General features: G+C 41.2%; 2 protein-coding genes across 7 annotated transcripts in view; both read left to right on the top strand.

The window, feature by feature from the left end:
* The window catches only part of Cerk (Ceramide kinase), a 205,791-nt gene that overhangs the window by 135,063 nt on the left and 46,859 nt on the right, over positions 1-23,869 (top strand). For all 6 annotated transcript variants that reach the window (XM_067759892.1, XM_067759888.1, XM_067759887.1 and 3 more), the window contains one exon: positions 25-230. In XM_067759892.1, coding sequence (XP_067615993.1) covers positions 25-230 — 206 coding nt within the window. The remainder of the gene's footprint in view (positions 1-24; positions 231-23,869) is intronic.
* LOC137238645 (uncharacterized) lies at positions 9,202-22,210 on the top strand. The gene is made up of 3 exons (XM_067763789.1): positions 9,202-9,242; positions 21,367-21,550; positions 21,621-22,210. Exons 1-3 carry the CDS (start codon positions 9,202-9,204, stop codon positions 22,188-22,190), a joined length of 795 nt encoding a protein of 264 aa, XP_067619890.1. The 3' UTR covers positions 22,191-22,210.

Here is a 23,869-nt window from a genome sequence, read left to right as displayed (position 1 = left end):
CATTTGGTATATTTTATTTTGTAGAGAAATTTGCCTTTCGTAGAAACGTATCGCACCAAAAGATTCTGCTTTCGATCCACTAATGCCAACCTTTCAGAGGAGAATATCATTTCGGGCTCATGCCAGCCGAATGCATCGTCAGCAGTCAAATTTGACCATAACGATGGGAAAAATGTGTCAAGTTGGAATTGTGACGGGGAGGTCATTAGTGCCCAAGAGTTAACAATGGTGTAGGTATCACTTTTTTATTCATTACAGGTTAATACTAGGTACTTTTGCTTCATTCTTAAATTTTTATTTATTTATTAAGCAATAAAATTACTATTCTACGTTTATGCTTAAATTTTATATGGACTGCTAAGCGTTAAACTTTATCTACTTTTCTGAAATTGCTACGCAGAAAATTAGTACTCCTAAATTTCAATACGCATTATACTCAGATGCAACTGAAATATGTATCTGTGTTTCAGCTCTACACTAAGGCAGGGTTTTTCAGTGCGAGCTTAAATTCCAGTTAAAGTTGACTAGAGTTTAGCCTTGCCACTTTGTTTGATAACATAAAATATTGCTGCTTATCTTAGCTTAAGTGGCATAAGTGGCAGGGTTAAACTCTAGTCAACTTTAACTGGAGTTTAAACTCTTACTGAAAAACCGGGCATAATTCTATGTATTACCTCTACAAATGGTGTGTCCACTATTCACCGCAACCGATTCAGCTATAGGTTATACACAGACATACAACAGAGGTTTGTGCCTCCGCTTTACGGTACAACATGTTCTGTAGCTAGTTGCCGCTAGATGGGTCTCTTAAGCATTATCTAAGTGAGGATAAGCATTTTTGGCGCGTAAACATAGAAGTATATACGTTTAAAAAAAACACGGCTATTGACAAGGATTTCCGTATGAGTTAGACACCGTTTAGAAGATAAATACTTAACTATATTTAACCTGGCAGCTAAGCTTTTTTTTTAAATATGCACAACTTCCTTAAATGGGAAGGTCTTGTCAAAAATTATACCTACAAATCGGATGCTAGCCTCATTTGTTGACATTATTATAAACTAGATTTAAGCTATTACATTTGTGTTTTCTGCAAATGTGAACAGTTGTACATTTGTTAAGTGATTGGCTTGCTCCTGCGCAGTGCCATCTTACAAGATTGCCTCAAAAATATGTTGAGCAGAGTTTGAATTATTCAGCTTGGAAAAAAGCAAAACGTAATCGGCGTACATGATATGCGAGACAGACTGATGTGTTGAAATAATTTGGCTTATTTCATCGAAAGCAATAGTGAATAAGGTAACGGATAAGGTAGACCCCTGGGGTATTCCGTTATACAGATCGTGCACGTTTGAAAAGGAATTGTCTACTTTTGTTTTGAATTTTCGATTCGATAAAAATGATTTTACAAGGTTGTAAAGCTTCGTATCGAAATTCCATTTGCTCAACTGACGTAACACGACATGCACTCCGATGCGGTCAAAAGCCTTTTCGAAATCAAGGCTTAATGCTGATGGATGATTACGATTTGATACTATTTTTTCTAATAATTTGCTAATGCTATGGTCGAAACATGGTCATATCTAGCACGAGTTTCATGCATAAAAAGATACATCAAGCTACATGGCTGTCCCCCGATCGAAATACTCGCAATCAGATCGACCACGTTGTGATAGACGGACGGCATGCCTCCAGTGTTTTAGATGTGCGCACGATCCGAGGACCTAACATCGACTGACCATTATCTTGTCGCAGCAAAAATGCGCACTCACATCTGCGCGGCTAAAACCAAGGAAGAAAAATCACAAGGAATGCTAGACGCCGAAAGGCTGCAATCGCAATATACTGCCAATTATTTTGCAACTCGACTCTCACACCTGCTCTCTGAGAGTACAACTCAACCCGACGGAATGCAGGAGCATATCTACAAAGCACTTCTTACTGCCGCCAAGAAAAAAATCGGCGACCGCGGAAAAACAACTGGTACGATTAAGAATGCCTCGGTGCAACCGAAAGAAAAGACGGTGCCTACAGGGCTACGTTAAAAGCGAGCGCAATAAGAGGAGTGTGTGAACGCTACCGCGAGTTCAAAAGGGAAGCGAGACGCCTTTTCAGGAAGAGAAAAGAAGAGGCAGAAAGGCGTGAGTGCGAGGAGCTTGCGCTGCTAGCCACCAGGAATAACGCCCGAAAATTTTACCAAAAAAAATTCGGCGACAGACGGAAGGTTTTAACTCCGCGGCAAAATCGTGTAAGAATAAAAACGGCGACCTTGCAACTGATGTCCAGAGAGTACTTAGATTATAAAGGGAACACTTCTCTGCTCTCCTAAATGGAGATCGCGATTTACCGCACAGGGATGACGAACCCGATCCTGTGATCTATGATGATAGAATAAATGTCCCCTCACCCGATTGTAACGAAGCCAGAATAGCAATAAGCAGATTGAAAAACAACAAAGCCGCGGGCGCTGATGGATTTCCTGCGAAGCTATTCAAATACGGCAGCGAGGAGTTGGTAAGGCGCATGCATCAGCTCCTTCACAAAATATGGTCGGACAAGTGCATGCCTGACGATTGAAATCTAAGTGGTCTTTGCCCAGTCCACAAGAAAGGGGATACTACAAACGCGCCAGCTATCGCGGAATCAGGCTTCTTAATATCGCATATAAGTGTATTATTCGAAAGATTGATGCCCACCGTGAATCGGCTGATTAGACCTTATTAGTGCGGCTTCAGACCTGGTACATCGACCAGATTTTCACATTGCGGCAAATCTTGAAAAACCTGCGAAAAAATAATCGACACACATCGCCTCTTCGTCGTCGATTTTAAAGCCGCCTTGGACAGCACGAAAAGGAACTGCCTATATACCGCTATGCCTGAATTTGGTTCCCCCGCAAAACTTGTGCGGCTATGCAAAATGACGGTGATCAATAGCACCAGCTCAGTCGGAATTGGGAAGGACCTCCCCGAGTCGTTCGAAACTAAACGAGGTTTCAAACAGGGTGACCCCATTTTCTTTAATTTGATACTGGAGAAAATTATACAAGCTGCAGAACTTAACCGCTCTGGAACAATATTCCATAAAAGCATGCAGTTAATGGCATATGCTGATGACATTGAGATCATCGGCCTAAACACCCACGCCATTAGTTCTGCTTAGTCCAAACTAGAGAAAGAAGCGGTAAAGGTGGGTTTGATGGTGAATGAGGACAAAACGAAGTACCTGCTGTCATCGAGCAAAGAGTCAGCGCATATGCGTCTTGGCAACCACGCTACTGCTGACAGCCACAATTTCTAAATAGTAAAAGACTTCGTTTATTTGGGAACCACCATTAACTCTAACAACAAAATCAGCTCTGAAATCCAGCGAAGAATCACTCTTGCTAATAAATGCTACTTTGGACTAGATAGGCTATTAAAAATTAAAGTCCTCTCTCGGCAAACGAAAATCATGCTCTACAAGTCACTTATCGTACCCGTCCAGCTATATGGTGCAGAAGCATGGACCATGACATCAGATGAAGCGCTCTGAGAGAAAAGTTCTTCGAAAGATTTATGGACCTGATGTATATTGGAGCGATTTTCCGTTATCTCTTGTCAAATTTGGTTTTGAGACAAACCGGTTTCGGCGTTGTGCCATCATCAGTGTCGATTTTCGTTCTGATCTGTTGGTCTCGTTTGTCCTGTATTTATAGTTCGTAGGTACATGAGCAGGTATTGTCAAAATTGATGCTTGCGTATATTTAGTTATGTGTATGTGCTGTGTGTTCATTTAGAACCGTGGGTGGTTTTTACTGATGGATTTGTGTGGCTGACTGGGGCAGGTAAAAATCCGTAATTTTAATTGATTGACCTTTATGGGTTTGTGGTTTGGTGCGTTTTGTGTTTTTCTGTTGTACCTGTGTGATTACTTTGTTTCTTGTAAATAAGTTTTAAAGGCTCGAATATTGTGTCAGAAATTGTGTTTATCTGTTCATTTATTATTCTACCGTCGAATGTTTTCTGTTTGTAGATTTCCATGTTTTCGAGTAACGTTGAGACGTCGGCCTTTTTCTTGTATGTGAAGAACCCTAACTGTTTTATTGATGTTTGCTGGGGAACATTCATTCTCGACCATGTGATTCGCGAAGTTAGACTCGGGTGTAATTTTTCGATACTCTATTTTTTGTGTTAATCTCTAATATGTTCTCTGAACCTCGTTCTTATTAATCTCTAATATGTTCTTTGAACCTCGTTCTTATTTGCCGTCCTATTTGTCCTATGTAATTATGTTGGCATCCGCAGGTAAGCTTGTATACGCCGTGGCTGCTAAACATATCCTTTGAGTTAGCGTTATTTCTTAGTTTTCACCCTAGATTATTCGATCTTTTGAATGCTGTGTTAATGTTGTATTTTTCAAAGAAGTTTGCCAATTTATATGTTGCTTTTCCAATATATGTCATAGTCGTCCAGCTATTATTTTCGTTTTCATTATTTCTTTTTGGTTCTCCATTTGTCCTTCTGAGCTTATCTACTTGTGCTTTTTTACATCCGTTGTTTGCAGCGATATTATATATGACTTCAAGTTCTCTCTTATATGCCTCTTGTGTAAGAGGTGTTCTTTCAAGTCTATGTATAAGTGCCTTAATTGTGCATTTTTATGCTGTTGGGGGTCATTTGAGGTATTATGTATTATTGTGTCTGTGGTCGTAGGCTTTCTATATATGTCATAGTTAAATCTTTTCGCTTCTTTATCAATATTTATCGTGAGGTCTAGATAGAGACCGTTGTTGAAGGGTCCTTCTACGTCGAGAAAGATACCCAGCGTAAATTCTTTAAAGGCAAGACCCTTCTCTATCTTAGTAGTGATAGCATGTAGAGCTGTCTCTACGGATTTGCCCTTAGAGTAGGCGTGTTTGTTGTTGGAGATTAGTGCGCTATTTGCCGATCGTCTAATATAGGCGTCCAGCAATCGTTCTAGAACTTTTAGGAGGAAGGAGGTCAGACTTATTGGTCTGAAATCCTTTGGACTGTTGCCCGATATCCTGCCTCCTTTGGGTATGAAGGCTACCTTTGCCTTGGTCCATTCCGTGGGGATATAGACCAGGTTGAGGCAAGCCTTGTAGATTTTAGCTAGCAGCGGGCTTATAAGATCGCTTGGAGCTTGCAACTCAGCGGGAAATATTCCATCCATTCCCGGAGATTTGAAGGGTTTAAAGGACTTGATTGCCCATATAACTCCTTTTTCGCTAACTATGTGGTCCAGGGGTCGAAACGGCCCTGGGTTAGATTGCGTGTTTAAGAGGTATGGTTGAGAGGTGCAGCCTGGGAAGTGAGTGCTAACCAAGGTATCTAGAATTTCCGTACTAGAAGTGGCCCATTCTCCGTTCGCTGTGCGAGTGCAGCTGGGAGGTATTGGGTTTTTGGGGAGGACCTTTCGTAGGCGATTGGCCTCTGAGACTTCTTCGATGTCATTGCTGAAGTTCTTCCAGGAGTCCCTTTTGGCCTTCTGGATTGACTTCTTGAAAGATTTTAAAGCGTCCTTACAATGGGACCAGATTCCAGTGCGCTTAGCCTCGTTAAACAGTTTTCTGCTGTTTTTCCTCTGCTCGGAGATTTCTTAGTTCCACCAATAGGGTTTCTTTTTGCTCCTTACCTTAATCTCCGGGCAGGCTGCTGTGAAGGCAGCGTTGCAAGATTTGGTGATAAGATCTACTGCTTCTTCTATTTTGGACGATGAGTCTAGCTCACCGAGAGAAGCAGATGTTGCGTCTAAAGGAAGCGCTTCATCAGTTCTTAGCGGTAGGCTCTAAGTACCGTGAGAAGCGTTTCTTAGGAGAGTAGAGGATAGGACTTTTTTATGTAGGTTCCAGTCCGTACGTCTCCTATTCCTGTAAGCCACCCTAGGCGGTGTACGCAAAAGCATAGTAAAAGTGATATACATATGATCAGAGTAGGAGTTTTCGTTGGCAACTCTCCGATTTTTGACAAGGTGATAAAAGTTGGTTTGTCTCCAGAGTTGCATTAATTTAGATTGTTGTTAATAATAGAATCAAAAAAAGGCTCACCCCTAGTGTTAATGTCGGTAGAGCCCCAAGCGATGTGATGTGCATTGGAATCGGCTCCGATTATTATCGGGAACCCTTGGTGGTGGCCTCCCGTACCGCTTTGCAGAGCCGGTCCTGCACAGAAGTTGGGCGATCGTGCGTCAGATAGGCGGACATCAGCCAGAGCGTTCGGTCCTGTAGCTCGAAGCCAATGCAGGTAAAGTCCTCACCGCTAAAAAGAGATAGCAGAATAAATACTAGAGTTTTCTTTATTAGAATACAAGATCTGATTCTACCTGTCACGGGCAGTGTCTCCAGCTGGTAGTTCTTAGAATAGAATAGAGCCCACAGACCTTGCTGCCAACGACCCAAGGCTCCTGGACTAGAACGACGTCCTCATCTGTTGTGCTGAGGCGTAAGATTAGGGCAGCCGAGGTTGCCTTAGAGTGGTGCAGGTTTATTTGAAGTACCTGCGCTCCCGTTAAAGGTCGGCTTCAGCATCGGCGTCCATCCTCTGCTGATCCGCAACGTCGGATTCAAGCAGAAGCTGCTCGTCCATGCCAGTAAAGAACTGGGCCGCAAACTCAGATACCGAGAGTGTATCGCTCTCGGCATCCGGAGTGCTGCGTGCCAGTTCGATATCGGCCCCATGTTCACTCAAGGTGCTGCATGGGCCCCGAGATTCGTTGTGGTGGTTGCGGATTCGATCGAGGCGTTATCCCCACCCACCAGATCTTCCGGCGCGGAGGTGGCTCCTTCCTCAGGGCCAGGGACAGCAGATCCACTCGGGGTGTTTCCATCTAACTTGTCGCCCTGAGGTACAGGCTCACCTTCGTCCGGTGCTTCTTCTTTAGTACCATCCCTTCGAATCTTCAACGTGATGGAGTAGAAGCCGTAGCTTAAAACTCCAACACATTCGTCAAGCCAAGGGAGAGAAGCCTCGTTTATGATGAAACCAACATAACGCTGCTTCGCCCTTGTCTCGCCGACCCGGACTACCCTCCAATCACTCGAAGGTAGACCGTTATTTGACTCTGCGATGGTTGCTAAAATCTCGCCAGGATACGCTATGCCGTCTGGGACCCAGGCCCAAGCTCTCGGTCTGTTCGGAATTTCTTCCAAACCGACCGCATCCAAGCTGGCCTCAGGCCACAGCTGTCCTAGCAAAGCTATGGCGAGTTTGTAGAACCTGCACGAGCGCTCATCGGCGCAGGAAACAAGCTTTACCCTGCCCTGGTGCCAGCCGGCATCACGAATAGTAGGAGCCGGCCCCGGATACTTGGTCATGATGTCCTTAAAGATGTTGAGAAGGCCGTTAAGGACATCCTTCCAGTTATCCGGGGTCATGTTCCCATCGGGGTGACCGCGGTTCAAAACCGCCACCGTTGGCCTTAGCCGCCTAGCTGAAGGTTTTGGTCAGGGCAGGGGGAGTAGTGGCCGAAGGCTTGTGCCTTTTGGGAACGCTCGAGGCATTTCCCATAGACCTTTGTCTTTTAAAGCCGGCATCTTCGGGTCAGAAGATTTTTTGGTGGCAGAAGAGGTAGTCGCAGTACCCTAGGGGATGGGATTGTTATTGCTGCTCTTCTTGGCAGCAATAATCTTCCTGGCCCAGGCCAGATAACTTTTTTGCTCTGCCGTAAACTTGTCGCTGGGAGAGTTGCCAAATCTCTCAACGATTTTGGCGGCGTTGCGGATGCTCCGCTGTTTGCGGACCGAAATCGAGATTCGCTTATTTTCCTTGGAACCCTCAAGGGGTTCAGCCGGCTTTCCCGATAGCTTTGCAGCGGTAGAGGCAGTACTTTTGTCCGTGTAGGACTTAGTGCTGTTTCCACCCTGCTGGCGAGAGGTGCCCGGTACGGACATGGGACGGGCCTCCTGTGCTTGCTCAGTCGGACGCTGCTTTCCCTCTTTGGGGCTAACTTTGCCGGCTGCCGTGGGATTGGACTTGCTCTCAAGGGGTTTAGTCCTTCCACTAGCTTGCACAGGTGGCCGAGAATTATTTTGAGGCCGTATGTGCGGTTCCCGACGGATTGGTTACTTTTTTAACGCCTAGTCCAAGGGCGGCATCTTTACCCGTGCAGGGATCCGAGGCTTGGTTTTTTTGTATATTCATGTTCATGGTTCGTCGGCTGCCTACTAATATGAGGCCGTTCGGCAGCCTGAAAAAAAGGGAAAGGGGAACAATGCGGTCGACTGCGGTAGAGCCCCATGCCGCAGCAAGTCGCCGTTACTCCCGGAGGTGGACCGGTATCCGGGAGGCTCCGTAAAAATACAGTCAGATACCCCTGACTGCGAACCATCCAATGGGCACGGAAACGCATAACACCCTGGATTAGGGGTGGGCCACCTTTTCAACTGGACGTGGTCCGGTTCCCACCTTGAGGCCACGTTTAAAAACCACTTCCATATGCCTGAGCTATTAAGGAGCTGGGGCACAGATGGAAATGATTCCCAAACTTAGCTAGCACTCCGCTGGAAGAGGAAACTGTTGTGCTATTACCAGCCGGCACCCTCTGGGAGGGTTCAGCCCAAGGATTTTCGCCAGCTTTGATTTTTTGTATAATATGAGGATTTCCACTGATCTCGTTTTTTTTTATACGCTTTCCAGTTTTGCTGTTTTGCGTTCCTTAAATTTTCTTACTCTTGAGACCAGTAGGGCACTACTTTTTAACGTTGCCTATATGTGGCTTGCGGTGTGGAGAGATGTGCCGCGGAACGTATGATTTTAGGAATGTTTGCGGCCTCTTCGTTAACGTTACTTGACGCTGATAGATTAGCTACGGAAGTGGTTATCAGATCCGTGAACTTGGGCCAATCCACTTTGTGAGTTAAAAACTTATGCTTTGGGAAGACTTTGGTTGAGCCGGCAGTGGTTAACTCCGTAACGATGGGGATGTGATCGCTCTGTGACTGGTAAGTGCAAGCCCCAGAGTGAATACCACGAGTTAATCCCCCAATAAAAGAATTTAAAATGTGTTTAACTCTGCTAATGTAAAGTTTTGTTGAGGAAAATAATTGTTATTTTATAATCGTTATTTGTAATGCATACTTCCAGTGCTAAAACAGATATAGTCGAGTGAATCGGCACAACTATGTGTGGAATTCCCTTTTTGATTAAAGCAGCTATGCCCTGTTTGTTAGAGGTATTTTGAGTTAAGTTCGAAAAATGAGCCATGTATATCAGCGAGACTGGTGCCGCTTCATTCGCGGCAATGTATGTTTTGTAACTACAGCCTGTGGCATTAACGTAAAAGGGGATGAATACATATGTCACCTGGAATCATGAAACGAGTGCGAAAATACAGTTATTCACTTTTTAAGTGATTCTTATAGGAAATTGAACGCAAAAATCGCATTTAAATCCAAAGGGGACACAAATACTAGTTTTTGAAATATTTCGATCCATGCGCCACCTATCGGGTTCTGAACTATATTCCAAGCTTCAAGTTGTAGCTTCTCGGGAAGTTAATTAAATTTGAATTACAAAATTCGTTCGCAACGGCCAGCCGCTACACAGAGTCTAGCTAAGCAAAAACTTTAAACGCGTTTTTCTCGAAAACTTGTTTTCGCACAATAGGGTCGTTTCATTTTGTTTGCGCGCAACATATTTACGGTCAAACTTCAAACACATACGATTATGTCGAATCATACCTAACTACGTCAAACATATTAGTCACGTCGAACGCTCAAACCATCTGATACACAACCATTGCAAACCCTACTTTATGCGTATTTATGTGTGTATACGCGCGAAAGCAATTTTCTCCTTTGGCCGTCCTAATATTTTTATAACTTGTAGTTTGTTCTGTTATGCCTCGTTAAACATGTATCTGTAGGTAGCGTTTTGTTTTAAGGATGTGTGGCAGAGCCTCAACGAAAAGACTTTAAGCTAAGAAAGTTTCCTACAGATGAACTTCCTGGAAGCAGTCAACTATTACATTATTTTACACCCACCCCAAGGCTATGCTATTTGGAAAACGACACCGGCGATATAACTAAAGGAGTATTTAAACATCAAACCAACGAGGCCAGAGCACACACGGAGAGAAGACTGGCGGCGAACCTTTTATATATACATATATTTATATAAAGGTTTTTGTTATAACCTTATTTGAAGTTTTGCGTTTGGGGGAGATTCATCGTTTTGTGTGTTTAAACCCGAGACGGGAAACCGGACCCTGGCAGAGACGTCCGGGAGCTCTGCCCAAAATCAAGAACGCCCGGAGAATTAGTAGAGGGTGCACAGATTTATATATTAAAACGAGATAAGGATAGAGTGACAAAGGAGAAAGTCGACGAGAATAAGAAGTAATCAGTTAGAGAAAGCTTCACGTTAGGAAGATGAAGTACGAAGAGGCAAGGAAAAGGATATTTTGTGATGTGCTGAACGCTAAGAAGTGGAAGAGAAATTTGGAAAAGATACGTAAAATTAGGGAAAAACAGAAGTTGCTTAGAAGGATCAGGAAGAAGATAATTTCTACGATAATCACTGTGCAGGGTGGTAACAGGCTTTTTGCCTAAACGGAGATTGGTGGACGAGAGGTGCTCGCGCTCTTAGATTCCGGGGCCGGGCTAGCTGCTTAGGAAAAAATACCCATAAATTGCTCGATGGCAAAGAAAGGCTGATTATGCCGATCCAGTGGCAAAACGCTAAGACAGCCAGCGGGGGTGAAACCGCGGTTGTTGGAGTGGTAAATCTGCCAGTACTGTGGGACAATGCCACTCGGGAGCTGGAATTCCTTATAGTGCAGGGGATGCAACAAGAGGTCCATCTGGGGATCGATTTCTGGAAAGCCTTCCAGCTTAATGTAGTCAGCAGGGGGCCCCAAATCAACTCAAAGGTTTCTGTCGTGTCAGAGCTTGCGCCTGTTGATGGTGACTTATCATTCGATGCGGTGCAACATGAATTGAGTCTCGAAGAAACTGTAGCTTTGGATCGCGTAAAAGCACAGTTTCCTTCATTTGCAGTACTTGGGTTGGGTAAGACCGACGTAGTGGAGCATATAATCGAAGTGAAGTGAAGAATACCAGGTACATATCTGCCATAGATTTGAAAGACGCGTTTTGGCAGATACCTTTAGAGCCAAAGTCCAGTGAGAAAACTGCTTTCACTGTACCTGGTAGACCTTTGTACCATTTCACAGTCATGCCTTTTGGACTGTGCAACGTGGCGCAGCGGATGTGTCGGTTAATGGACAAGGTCCTCCCGCTTCTCTTAGTGAATCCGTGTTTGTTTATTTGGATGATCTCCTTGTCTGTTCAGAAAATTCTTCAGCCCATTTAGATTTGTTGTCCCGTGTAGCAAAATGTCTTCGTGATGCCAAATTGACAATAAACGTTGAAAAGAGATAACTTTGCTTTAAGGAAGTACGTGATTTAGGGTTTGTTGTAGGATACGGATGTATCTGTACAGATCTTAGTAAGGTGGCAGCAGTGCGAGACTTCCCCGAACAGCGAAGCAACTCAGACGGTTCCTAGGGATGTCAGGCTGGTACCGTAAATTCATACAGGACTACGCGACAATTGCAGCACCACTGCACGACTGCCTCACTAAAGACAAAGCTTTTAAAATGACGGACCAAGCGATGCAAGCATTCGATTGCTTAAAGCAAAAAACTTATATCTGCGCCGGTGTTAATTTACCGGATTTCGAAAAGCACTTTTATGTGCAGTGTGATGCCTCAACGGACGGAGTTGGAGGTGTGCTTTTTCAACTAGACGATGACGGACCGATTGCCTATGTATCCGCGAAACTAAATAAGGCACAGCGCAACTATAGTATTACAGAGTTCGAGTGTTATGCAGCGGTCCTGAGCATAAAGAGGTTCCAGCCCTACATTGAGGGATTGCCCTTCACAGTGATCACCGACCATGCCAGCTTGAAGTGGTTGATGAGTCAGAAGGACCTTTCGGGTCGACTGGTAAGGTGGAGTCTAAAACTGCAAGGCTATAATTTTGACATCCAACACCGTAAGGGTACCCAAAATGTAGTGCCGGACGATTTATCCAGGGTCGATATGAATGGGCTGGAAGTAAGGACAGAATGACAGATATAGATGTCAATTCACCATATTTTAAATCGACTGAATACCACGAACTTATAGACACTGTGACATCAAACAAGGACAAACTGAACTATGTGTATCTGACGGGTATGTTTATAGACGGACGCAATTTGACAAGAGGGAGGGGCTTCAAGGAGACCATGCCTGGAAACTCTGGGTACAGACTGAACTTCGTTCGCGGTTGGTGGAAGCGTCGCATTGCTCACCTTCTGCAGGACATGGGGGCATACATAAAACCTTCGCGCGTATACGTGAAAGATACTATTGGCCAAGACTTGTGGCCGGCCTACAAAATTATATTAAAAGTTGTAATATTTGCAATGGTAATAAAACCCAAAACGCGTTCCACAAACCAATGATGGGAAAGCAACATGTTAGGTTAGGTTGGATGGTAGCTTCCCTGATAGGGGAACCTCACTTGGCCAACATGAAGGTCCGTTGTGATACCACATATAATAAACTAAAATAAGGGGGACGTAGATATAACTACTTAGAGAATCGTTGGGTAGCAACGATAAAGTTTCGAATGATCCCGCTCTCAACCTTGGATGGCTCCTCGGGAGATCCAAGTGGGTCGCGACCGAAATACTTTCGCCTAGTTCTGGCAAAAGCTGGGCAATCAAGCATAAAGTGATTTGGTGATTCCACCTCATCATCCTCCATACAGCTGCAGCAGGATGGAGTTTCCAATATATTGAGACGTACCGCATGGATGCGCATGGTACAGTGCCCTGTCAAAACCCCAATGACCATTGATAGGTGAGCCTTAGTGAACCCAATTATTTCAGCAGACCTCCTGCCATCCACTTTCGGCCAGAAAGATCTTGCTAAACTGCAAGACGTAGTGTCCACCCAACGTTTGCTGAGCTGACTCGAGGCCCAGCTATGGAGGAGCAATCCACAGGTGGCTAGCGGAATCCCGAAATCCCTACCGCCATGTTCATCCGGTTCAGTTGTACCGATTCGGGCTAAGAGATCCGCTTGACAGTTACCCGGAATATCACTATGGCCCGGGACTCAGATAATCTTAATTGTAAAATAATTCGATACAATCGCAAGTGAGCTCAAGGCGTTTATAGCCGCTTGGCTATCAGAGTAGATGTTAAATCCCCTCACTGTAGTAGCACTGGATAGCATTTCATCCACCGCATCCTTAATCGCAGCAACTTCCGCTTGGAATACACTGCAGTGATCAGCCAACTTAAACTTGCGGCTTACTTTTAGCTCTTGACAAAAGACATTCAGTGCCAAGGTAGGTGTTGTTCTCAGAGTGCCACTGAAATCAATCAGCGTCGTCCGTTGCACAGACACTAACATTTTGGAGGTGCTCGCCGTGTCCAGTGCTCTCCACCAGACCAGCAACTCATAGAGGAGAATCGGTTTGACCACCATCTCATAAAGCCAGTGTACTACTCCTGGCAAGTGCCCCCATCTCTTTCCGATAGCCCCCCTGCAGCAGTAAAAGGCAACCGCGGCCTTCCTGGTCCTATCTTCCACATTCGGTCTCCAGGACAGCTTCTTGTCCAGAACAATCCCCAAATATTTAACCCTGTCAGAAATTACCAACGGTACCCCTCCAATCGAGGGAGTTCTGAAGTCGGGTATCTTATATCTCCTTGTAAAAAGAACCAATTCTGTTTTTCCCGCGTTCACCGCCAATCCACATGATTCAGCCCACCTAGCCACAGTATCCAGGTAACCCTGCAGAACATCGCGCAGGGTGTCCAGAAATTTGCCTCTGACTAGGATATAGAGGTCAGCAGCATAGGCAACCGCCCTACAGTCATTGGCTTCCAGCTCCACAAGAAGCTCGTTGACTACCACAACCCAGAGTAGAGGAGATAGGACTCCCCCTGTGGCGTGCCCCTGCATACCTTCCTCTCAGTTATGGCCCCTCCCCACTCAGCTGCAACAATTCTGCCGCATAGAAGTTTGCTAATAAATTCAACCAGATCCGCCTCGATTTCTAAACCCACCAGAGCTCTTTCGATTGCCCCCGGTAAGACATTGTTAAAAGCCCCCTCGATGTCTAGAAAGGCACCCAGAGCAAACTCTTTGTGTTCTATTAGCTTACAATCAGCAAGATGTTACTGAAGGCCGTTTTAAACGTTTATTCGTCGAGTCCATGGGTCCATACCCACGTACTTGTGATTGAAATGTGTTCGTGTGTCTACATCATTTTTCTAAGTTTGAGTTTCTGAAACCAATGCGTAGGGCTACCTCAGCAGAAGTAGTGAGGTCGTACGTGGGAGAAAATTAAAAGAATTGGGACAAACATATCAGCGATGCAGCGTTTGCTTCAAGGAGCGTGATCCATTTGGCGATTAATAACTCGCAGTATTTCGCGTTATTTGGTATGCCTATGGTGCAACATGGGGCATCTTAAGAATTATATAGGAAATTAGGGGAAATCAAACATGTGCACTGTGAGGTAGAAGTGACGTCCGACAAACTTCAGTCAATCCGAAGTAACATAATGAAAGAGCTGAGGTTGCCCTACGAGCGAAGTAAAAAGGTATATAATACTAGAAGTAGGGATGTTACGTTTAAAATAGGACTAGTGGTATACCACCGATATTTTAAACAGAGTACACAAATATACAATTATAATGCGAAACTTGGTCCAAAACAAGTAAAATGCGTAGTATTAAAAGTAATAGGTAACTCTATGTATGAACTCGGGAATGTTAGTGGAAACAGAATCGGGGTATACCACGCTAAGGACATATTTGTGGCATGATGTTAGTAAATGTTGAATGTTACATGTTATTTATTATCCACCTTGTACCTGCAAAATTGACCTCTAGTAAATTGACTTGCATTTCTTTATTTTAGGCGACTATTTATTCAATTATTTTAAGTTTTTTGACCTACTAATGTAATTATACACCTTCGATTTGACCTTCTAATTTGATTATACATTTCCGACTTGACGTATTAATCCATTTATACACTTGCAACTTGACTAATTGTTTTCTTTAGTTTGTGATATAGTTTAAGGGTAACCTGTGATAGAGGATTAAGATCTGTGATACCCTAGGTTAATTTTTGCTTAAAAACCCAGTCATATTAGATTTAGATTTTTTTACATAACGTATTTATTGTCCTAGTAAAGTTATGTTAGTGTAGTACATGTTGTAGGAAAAAAAGATTAGGCGAGAAGCGACCTAGAAGCCCGGCATTATATCGTGGGTCGAGGCCACACGTGGGCACTGGACTTATAAACCAACCCAAGGCTGCGCTATGAATTTTTTTACGCACACGCTCCATGATGCAGGCACCATCGGCGGATGCGAGCCTTTGAGGATTTCTCTAACGACACGCAAGTGGGTATATGAACAGATGTGTAAGCAACCGCTAACCAAATCCCCTTCTCCACTTTTACGATATTAACAAAGCGGATGTTTGAGTGTGTGAGTGGGTTGAACTGTTGCTTGCACATATGTGTATACGCGCTGCGAATGGGTCGATCGCGGATTGGTAAAACTACAGTCAGCATAATAGGTACACATGTAAAGCAAATGTAAACAAATAAAAATTAAAAACTACATAAACAAATTCATTACCTTTGGCATCAAGTTACCATTATGTCACAAATTACAATCGAATACGAAAAACAATTGAAATTTTGTAAACCAAAGCAAGTTAAGTGGGCCATTGAACATAAGACGAAACAGCACGGCACACTTATGTCAATGCCACTTGAATGGTCATAACTAATGATGCGCCAAATTATGTATGCCTGTTCTTCAAATGCTGGTGGTGTAGCGTTACTTGTAGTAGTCAAATTTTACTGACCCAAATAATTTCTCGAACTCAGCTGGAGTTCAACATCATATGTGCATGCCGGCACATACGACACATATTTCATCAGTCACACTGGCCGACATATGTGCCCATTAGTCATATAGACTGTCATATGCACATAAGTTGGTTATTACAATACGCTGACTGGCATTTGTGTATTATGAATTTATGTACATCTAGTTTGTAAGCATTAGTAATGTAGAAATATTTTGTATAAAATAAATTGTTTTATGAATAAAGAATGAATTATATTCGGACACGGAAATAAGATTGTCCCCGTTTTATTTATCTTATTACAAAAGTACAACAGTTAAAATTAAACAATAACCTTATTTTCAATTTAAAAATAACAAAAAACACTACAAAATAAAGAAAGAATTAAAAACAAACAAACATAAATATGTAAAACTGAGCACGAGTTTACAGGCTTCTCATTCACAACGAAAAAGAAACTTTACAAAAACAAATCTACACAACACAAATTAAAAGAGACAGAATGTCTCAGTTGTGTTATTAGTGTAGAAATGAGATAAACTGAATTAAGCAAGGAAGCAAATACAAAGACTGGTAAAATCAACCGAAATACGGGTCAATTCACCCGAAATGTCTGTTAATTTTTATCCATCGCAACAAGATGTTGAATCAACTGCGCACAAATCTTTGATTCGTAATTGACCGTTTTAGTAGTCAAATGAACAAAAAAAGTTGTTGCGACAGCTTTGTTCGAAAGTACCTATGTTGCCATATAAATAAATAAATGTAAGGCGCGATAACCTCCGAAGAGATCTAAGGCCGAGCTTCTCTTCCAATTTGCGTCGTGCTCCTCTTGATTTTCCCTACAAATTGGCCGGACGGGACCTACATGTTTTATTAACCGTAATTCGATCAACTTCACCGAATCTCCGTTAAGTCAAGAACAACAGAACCGATTTGTTGATTTTACTAGCACCATTTCTTTCTGTGTGCCTAGTGGTTAAGGCAACTGCAGTTTCACCGTATGATTCGCGATTCGAATCTAGGTGAAACCTTAGATAACATTACGAAGTTGCCTGATGATGATTATGTGGTGGTTTTCAAAATGGTAACATCGCAATATGCCAGTAAATGTTGCTTTCATTCTTTTCAGTTTCTCTTAGAAAAACATAATAATTGAATATTCAGTTATATAAGCCGGTGTTAAGCACATGCATTCTTAATAATAAGTATAAATTGAACACACCATTAAAAACAAACAAACATAAATATGTAAAACTGAGCACACGTTTACAAAACTTCTCTGTCGCAAGGAAAAAGAAACTTTACAAAAACAAATCTACACAACACACAAATTAATAGAGACAGAATGTTTCAGTTGTGTTGTTAGTGTATAAATGAGATAAACTGAATTAAGCAAGGAAAAAATACAAGCAGGATAGCCTAGTGGTTAAGGCAACTGCAGTTTCACCGTGTGATTCGCGGTACGAATCTCGGTGAAACCTGATAACATTACGAAATGCCTGATGATGATTACGTGACGGTTTTCGAAATGGTACCATCGCAATATGCCAGTAAATATTTCTTTCTTTGTTTTCAGTTTCTCTAAGAAAAACATAACAATTGAATATTCAGTTATTATAAGCCGGTGTTAAGTTCATGAATTCTTAATAATAAGAATAAAGAAATAACTTCAAATTTAAACAAATCACTGCAATTTTTATAAATCTCTAAATATTGATACTTTTACATTAAAATGTATATCATATTATAAACTCAACATAATACCATTTAATATGACACAATCAATGATAATTTTATCCTACATTATGCAGAGTACAATTATATCTATTGAATATATATTCTGCATAATACAAGTTTTTCATTTTTTCTTTGAGTGAATGTACACTTATTAACGTTAATTAAAACGTAACATTTATTAATGTTAATAAAAGTTGCCATTCAACCTCATCATAAGTACTTCCAATCTATCAAACAAAAAACAATATTTTAAATACATTTGTAGCACCAACAAAACAATTTAACAACAACACAACTTATACAACAATAAATAATCAATTACAATAACAACATCTAAATATTGAGTAATTATACCAGCGATCGCCAGAAATTTCTTATGGATGCGTGAACACTTTTTTAGAAATAAATATTCAAGGTTCGAATCGAGCTCAAGGCCAGAACAATAATTTTTTTTCTAATGATAATTATTGTTATTTTTAAATTTTTCTAAATTTGAAAAATTGTATTTTGTTTTTGGAATAGTAGGTAGAAAATTTTTCAGACAACCTGCCATAGCTGCGCAGATAGATCCATTTCGAAGGGCGCTAAGCCTTCATCATCAGTACGCTTTAGGCATGCTGCGCTAACCATTTAGCTATACAGCGGTGGTTTGTTTGACTGGCAAATTTCCTACTTCTATTCCTTTTTACCAACTACATTTATTCAGTGTTGCGCTATCTGGTGCAAATCACTGATAATGCTGGATTTTTGTTTATTGTCAATTACTTTGTTTGACATTCAAAGTGCTCATGGTTTATTAACAATTGTTTTTGTTTTTATCGGCCTATTGATAAATCATTCAAGGTTCGAATCGAGCTCAAGGCCAGAACAATAATTTTTTTTCTAATGATAATTATTGTTATTTTTTAATTTTTCTAAATTTGAAAAATTGGATTTTGTTTTTGGAATAGTAGGTAGAAAATTTTTCAGACAACCTGCCATAGCTGCGCAGATAGATCCATTTCGAAGGGTGCTAAGCCTTCATCATCAGTACGCTTTAGGCATGCTGCGTTAACCATTTAGCTATTCAGCGGTGGTTTGTTTGACTGGCAAATTTGCTACTTCTATTCCTTTTTACCAACTATGTTTATTCAGTGTTGCGCCATCTGGTGCAAATCACTGATAATGCTGGATTTTTGTTTATTGTCAATTACTTTGTTTGACATTCCCAAGTGCTCATGGTTTATTAACAATTGTTTTTGTTTTTATCGGCCTATTGATAAATCATTCAAGGTTCGAATCGAGCTCAAGGCCAGAACAATAATTTTTTTTTGTAATGATAATTATTGTTATTTTTAAATTTTTCTAAATTTGAAAAATTGTATTTTGTTTTTGGAATAGTAGGTAGAAAATTGTTCAGACAACCTGCCATAGCACCATTAAGGTGCTAGCCCGACCATCTCGGGAACGATTTATGTGGCCACATTAAACCTTCATGCCATTCCCTCCCTCCCCACCCCCAAGTTCCATGAGGAGCTTGGGGTCGCCAGAGCCTCGTCTGTTAGTGAAACAGGATTCGCCGCGGATAGGTGAGGTTGACAATTGGGTTTGGAGAAGCTATATATTGCGCTGGCAACCTGAAGGGTTGCGCTACACAGCCCCTTCAATCTGGTATTTTAGTCGCCTCTTACGACAGGCATACCTACCGCGGGTATATACTGATCCCCTAACCCGCTGGGGGTGCAGACCTGCTCTGGACATAACGTCCACAGAAAAGATCGCGGGAGCGGAAATGCAGGCGGTCTCGCGTTTATCACTCACCACACAGTGCAATATAATCTATTTGATCCCGACATCGACTATACGCTACCGACTGTCTTACACCCTAAAATCGTGGGTGTGACGTTCGATCAGGATCTACATTTTGGATTGTACCGAAAATCCAGAGCCGTAATAAAATCCTCAATACTCTTTCCGGCAGCCCTTGGGGTAAAGACAAAGAAACGCTCATTACTACTTACAAGGCAATTGGCCGCCAGGCTACGCATCCCCGATATGGTCGCCAAGCCTAGAGGTTACTCACTGGAAGTAAATATAGGCCTGCCAAAATACTGCCCTCAGAACCGCTACGGGCTGTTTTCTTACGTCCCCAGAAAACCATGTACACAATGAGGCGAGAGTACTCCCCGTTAGGGAGAGAAATAAAATGCTAAACAAACAGTTTCTGTTGAATACCCAGAAACCTGGGCATCCCAACAGACATCTGATTGATGAAGCTACACCTCCCAGGGGCTTAAGGGGTAATCTCCGTAAGCATTATGAGGTATAACGGCAAAAATTGCATGCATTTCCCTACCGCCAAAAGCAAATTTAAATCATGTTTGAAAGCAGCTATGTGCTATAAAACGGCGCAAATATTTATCACGTCGTAATGGGTTAAAACATGATTTTTTCCTTCACACATCAATAACGTACTTTCCATAAAATATTTCAAAAATCGACATTTGCAAAATTTTGCAAATGGACAACAGAAATAGGTTTTTTTGATCTCCTGAAAAGTTACTAAAAAACACATAACTGTTTTTGTGAGCGCAGCGCCGAATTGTTTTGTAGCAAAATTAAAAAATAGCAATAATTATCATTAGAAAAAAATTATTGTTTTGGCCTTGAGCTCGAATCGAACCTCGAATCATTTATCAATAGGCCGATTAAACGAAAACAATTGTTAATAAACCAAGAGCACTTGGGAATGTCAAACAAAGTAATTGACAATAAACAAATCCAGCATTATCAGTGATTTGCAACAGATGGCTCAACGCTGTTTAAATATAGTTGGTAAGAAGGAATAGAAGTAGCAATTTATCAGTCAAACAAACCACCGATGTATAGCTAAATGGATAGCACAGCGTGTCTAAAGCGTTCTGATGATGAAGGCTTAGCACCCTTCGAATTGAATCTGGCAGGTTGTCTGAAAAATTTTCTATTTACTGTTCCAAAAACCAAATACAATTTTTCAATTATAGAAAAATTAAAAAAAGCAATAATTATCATTAGAAAAAAGTTATTGCTCTGGCCTTGAGCTCGAATCGAACCTTGAATCATTTATCAATAGGCCGATAAAAACAAAAACAATTGTTAATAAACCAAGAGCACTTGGGGATGTCAAACAAAGTAATTGACAAAAAATAAATCCAGCATTGTCAGTGATTTGCAACAGATGGCGCAACGCTGATTAAATATAGTTGGTAAGAAGGAATAGAAGTAGCAATTTATCAGTCAAACAAACCACCGCTGTATAGCTAAATGGTTAGCGCAGCGTGCGTAAAGCGTACTGATGATGAAAGCTTAGCGCCATTCGAAATGGATCTATCTGCGCAGCTATGGCAGGTTGTCTGAAAAATTTTCTATTTACTGTTCGAAAAACAAAATACAATTTTTCAATTATAGAAAAATTAAAAAATAGCAATCAACCCTATTCTTGAATCCATCGTATGTTCGATTTTCGTAGATTCTACGAAAGTCCGTTCACTGAATCCATCGTAAGTTCGAAATTCGTAGAAAACCTTCACTGAACTCACTCGAACTGTCAAATCGTAGAGTTTCGTACAAATTTTCTACGACGCGTATCAGCTTGCGGAAAAAAGTGAAATTATCTCAAATTCAGAATAAAAAGGAATATTAAACAAATAAAATGTAAGTATATTATTAAAAGTGATATTATACTAATTAAATTGCAATATATTGTTATAATAGGTCCAAAATTGTGACAACTCGCCAACAATATTCCCGCTTACTCGAGCTATTGCAGCAGCAACCTGAAATGGCGCAAGGCTTTACAAAGTGCCCAAAGGAGGATGTGCACAAATTTTGGGAAAACGTAGCAAACGAGCTAAATAGTCTTGGGCCACCAACAAAAGATGTAACTACCTGGAAAAAAGTAATGCTTTTGTAATAGGTACATATGTATCTATGTATGTATGTAATTTTATTGTTTGCTTTTGGTTTAGGTATATGTGGACTGGAAGTCATATGTAAAACGCAAACTCATGGAAAATAAAAGGGAGCAGACAGCCACAGGAGGCGGAAGAAATCGGCAACATAGCTTAACAGATTTGGAAGAAGGCTTAATAGAGTTGGTTTCTCTAGAAACTTGCACTTCGGGCTGCCCAAACACCATCAGTGTAGGACTTCCTCAAATTCATTCGGAAAATACTCCTGAAGCACACGCAGATGTTTCTATGGCGTCAGCAACCGGTGGCTTTTCACAACCGAGCCGGCGTTCAACTCCTCAAAAATCGGCAAATTCCCCTACATACAACCTTCTTAAGGAACAAATAGGTTTGCAGGAGAGCTTTTACAAAGAGAATATACACAAACTCAAAACTCAAGAACAAAATTTCCAGGATATTGCCACAGGAATTCGACGATTGTATCGAGGCACGGAAAAATTATGCGACCTGAAAATTGCTCAAGTTGAGGAGAGTCGCGAACACAACAGACTAATAGCCGAAAAAAATGAAATAAAAAAACAAATGCTGAAGGTGGAAGAAAAAAGTCTGAAATTACTTAATAAGTAAATTAAATTTAAATTACTAAAATATTTATGTTCATTTTTAAGTGCCTTATAAGTACATTTATAAAAGTGAATTTTTATTAAAATAAATATTTATAAAAGTGAATTGGAAATAGATTGTCTTATATTGGCAGCAACACTATTAAGCTCCGTGGGCAAAATTTCCAAACTGTCGCTATCAGATAATTGGTCTATTAATTCCGCATCATAATTTAGAACCCGATAGTGCAAACAAATGTTGTGAAAAGCTGCCGCGACATTTACAATCTGGCTTACTTTGTACGGTTCGTAATGGAGCTCGCAGGCACCCAGCAGACATCTAAAACGATTTTTGAAAACGCCAATAGTCCTCTCAATAATAGTTCTTGCTTTTGCGTGGACTTTATTGTAGTTACTTTCAGAGCTGCCCGATTGTGGGGAACGAAACGGTGTCATTAGCCAAGGCTCCAAGGCGTATCCAGCATCACCTATAAAAAATAATATTTTACTTAACCCTGGAAAATAACTTACATTAGGAACATATACACACCTAAAATCCAAGTACTCCGTTCACCTTCTGCATACTTTCTCTCAAAATAGGATCTCGCATTACTTACGTTCCATATGTGAGAATCGTGGTTACTTCCTCGATACTGCGCATTTACATAACGAATCCTCATTTTGTTATCACACATCTGCATAAAGTAAATCAATTAAATATTTTAATCATTGTCTTACGGTCCTTACAATCATCGCATTGATGCTATAGTATCCTTTCCGATTATAAAATAAAAATGTATCCTTGTCTGTTGATACCATTTTTATGTGGGTACCGTCCACACACATGATTACACCCGGGAACCTATATTTTTCGTAGAAATGCCTTTTTGCGCTACATTTATATTCGTTGGTCATATCTAAATATATCCATTGTGGACATAGCCGCGCTTGGAAAATTAGCAGGGCCTCTTTCAAAACTTTGGAAAACGTGGATTGAGACATCGCAGCATCAAAATCTTTTCAAACTCCGTGCTGATAGCTACCCTCCGCAAAAAAACGTAATACCGATGCCAACCGTATTAAAGGGCTCATTGAAGATGACCTTCCGAACGGTGCACTTCCTTCATTAAACCAAAATTTTTGAAAACCTTTATAAGTTCATTAAAAACAAGTATACGGATCCTTTCACTTACATAACCTCTTCTAAATCAAGAGGATTACTGGCATCTCTCAAGACTCCTCGCAATTTTTAAATTACGTCTTTCTTGCTCATTTTCTTCTATCAAAACTGCAAACGCTACGGAATCCATTTTAAGCACTAATCTTTTTTTAAATGCTATAATGCAAAATTTAAACTAAAATTTAAGCTGAAATATTTTATTTAAAATCGCTCAGCTGACTTCGAATAACCAAAATTTGACATTATGTGTTGGCAGCACTTTTTTCGGTTTCACATGAGTTCAGTGATAGCAAACTCTTCGTATTCGTAGCGGAGGGTTGTATTCGTAGATTTTCTAAGATGGATTCAAGAATAGCAGTGAATAATTATCATTAGACAAAAATTATTGCTCTGGCCTTGAGCTCGAATCGAACCTTAAGTCATTTATCAATAGGCCGATAAAAACAAAAACAATTGTTAATAAACCAAGAGCACTTGGGAATATCAAACAAAGTAATTGACAATAAACAAATCCAGCATTATCA

The sequence above is a fragment of the Eurosta solidaginis genome, chromosome 1, assembly GCF_040869045.1.
Source record: "Eurosta solidaginis isolate ZX-2024a chromosome 1, ASM4086904v1, whole genome shotgun sequence".
Taxonomy (NCBI): domain Eukaryota; kingdom Metazoa; phylum Arthropoda; class Insecta; order Diptera; family Tephritidae; genus Eurosta; species Eurosta solidaginis.
The sequence above is the reverse complement of the archived record's forward strand: the minus strand, read 5'-3'. Positions and strand labels throughout refer to the sequence as shown.

Coding starts and splice junctions, on each gene's coding strand:
- LOC137238645 (XM_067763789.1), top strand. CDS start 9,202: ATGTATATCAGCGAGACTGGTGCCGCTTCATTCGCGGCAAT. Junction 9,243..21,366: donor GCCGCTTCATTCGCGGCAAT/GTATGTTTTGTA, acceptor TTGTTATAATAG/GTCCAAAATTGTGACAACTC. Junction 21,551..21,620: donor ATGTAACTACCTGGAAAAAA/GTAATGCTTTTG, acceptor CTTTTGGTTTAG/GTATATGTGGACTGGAAGTC.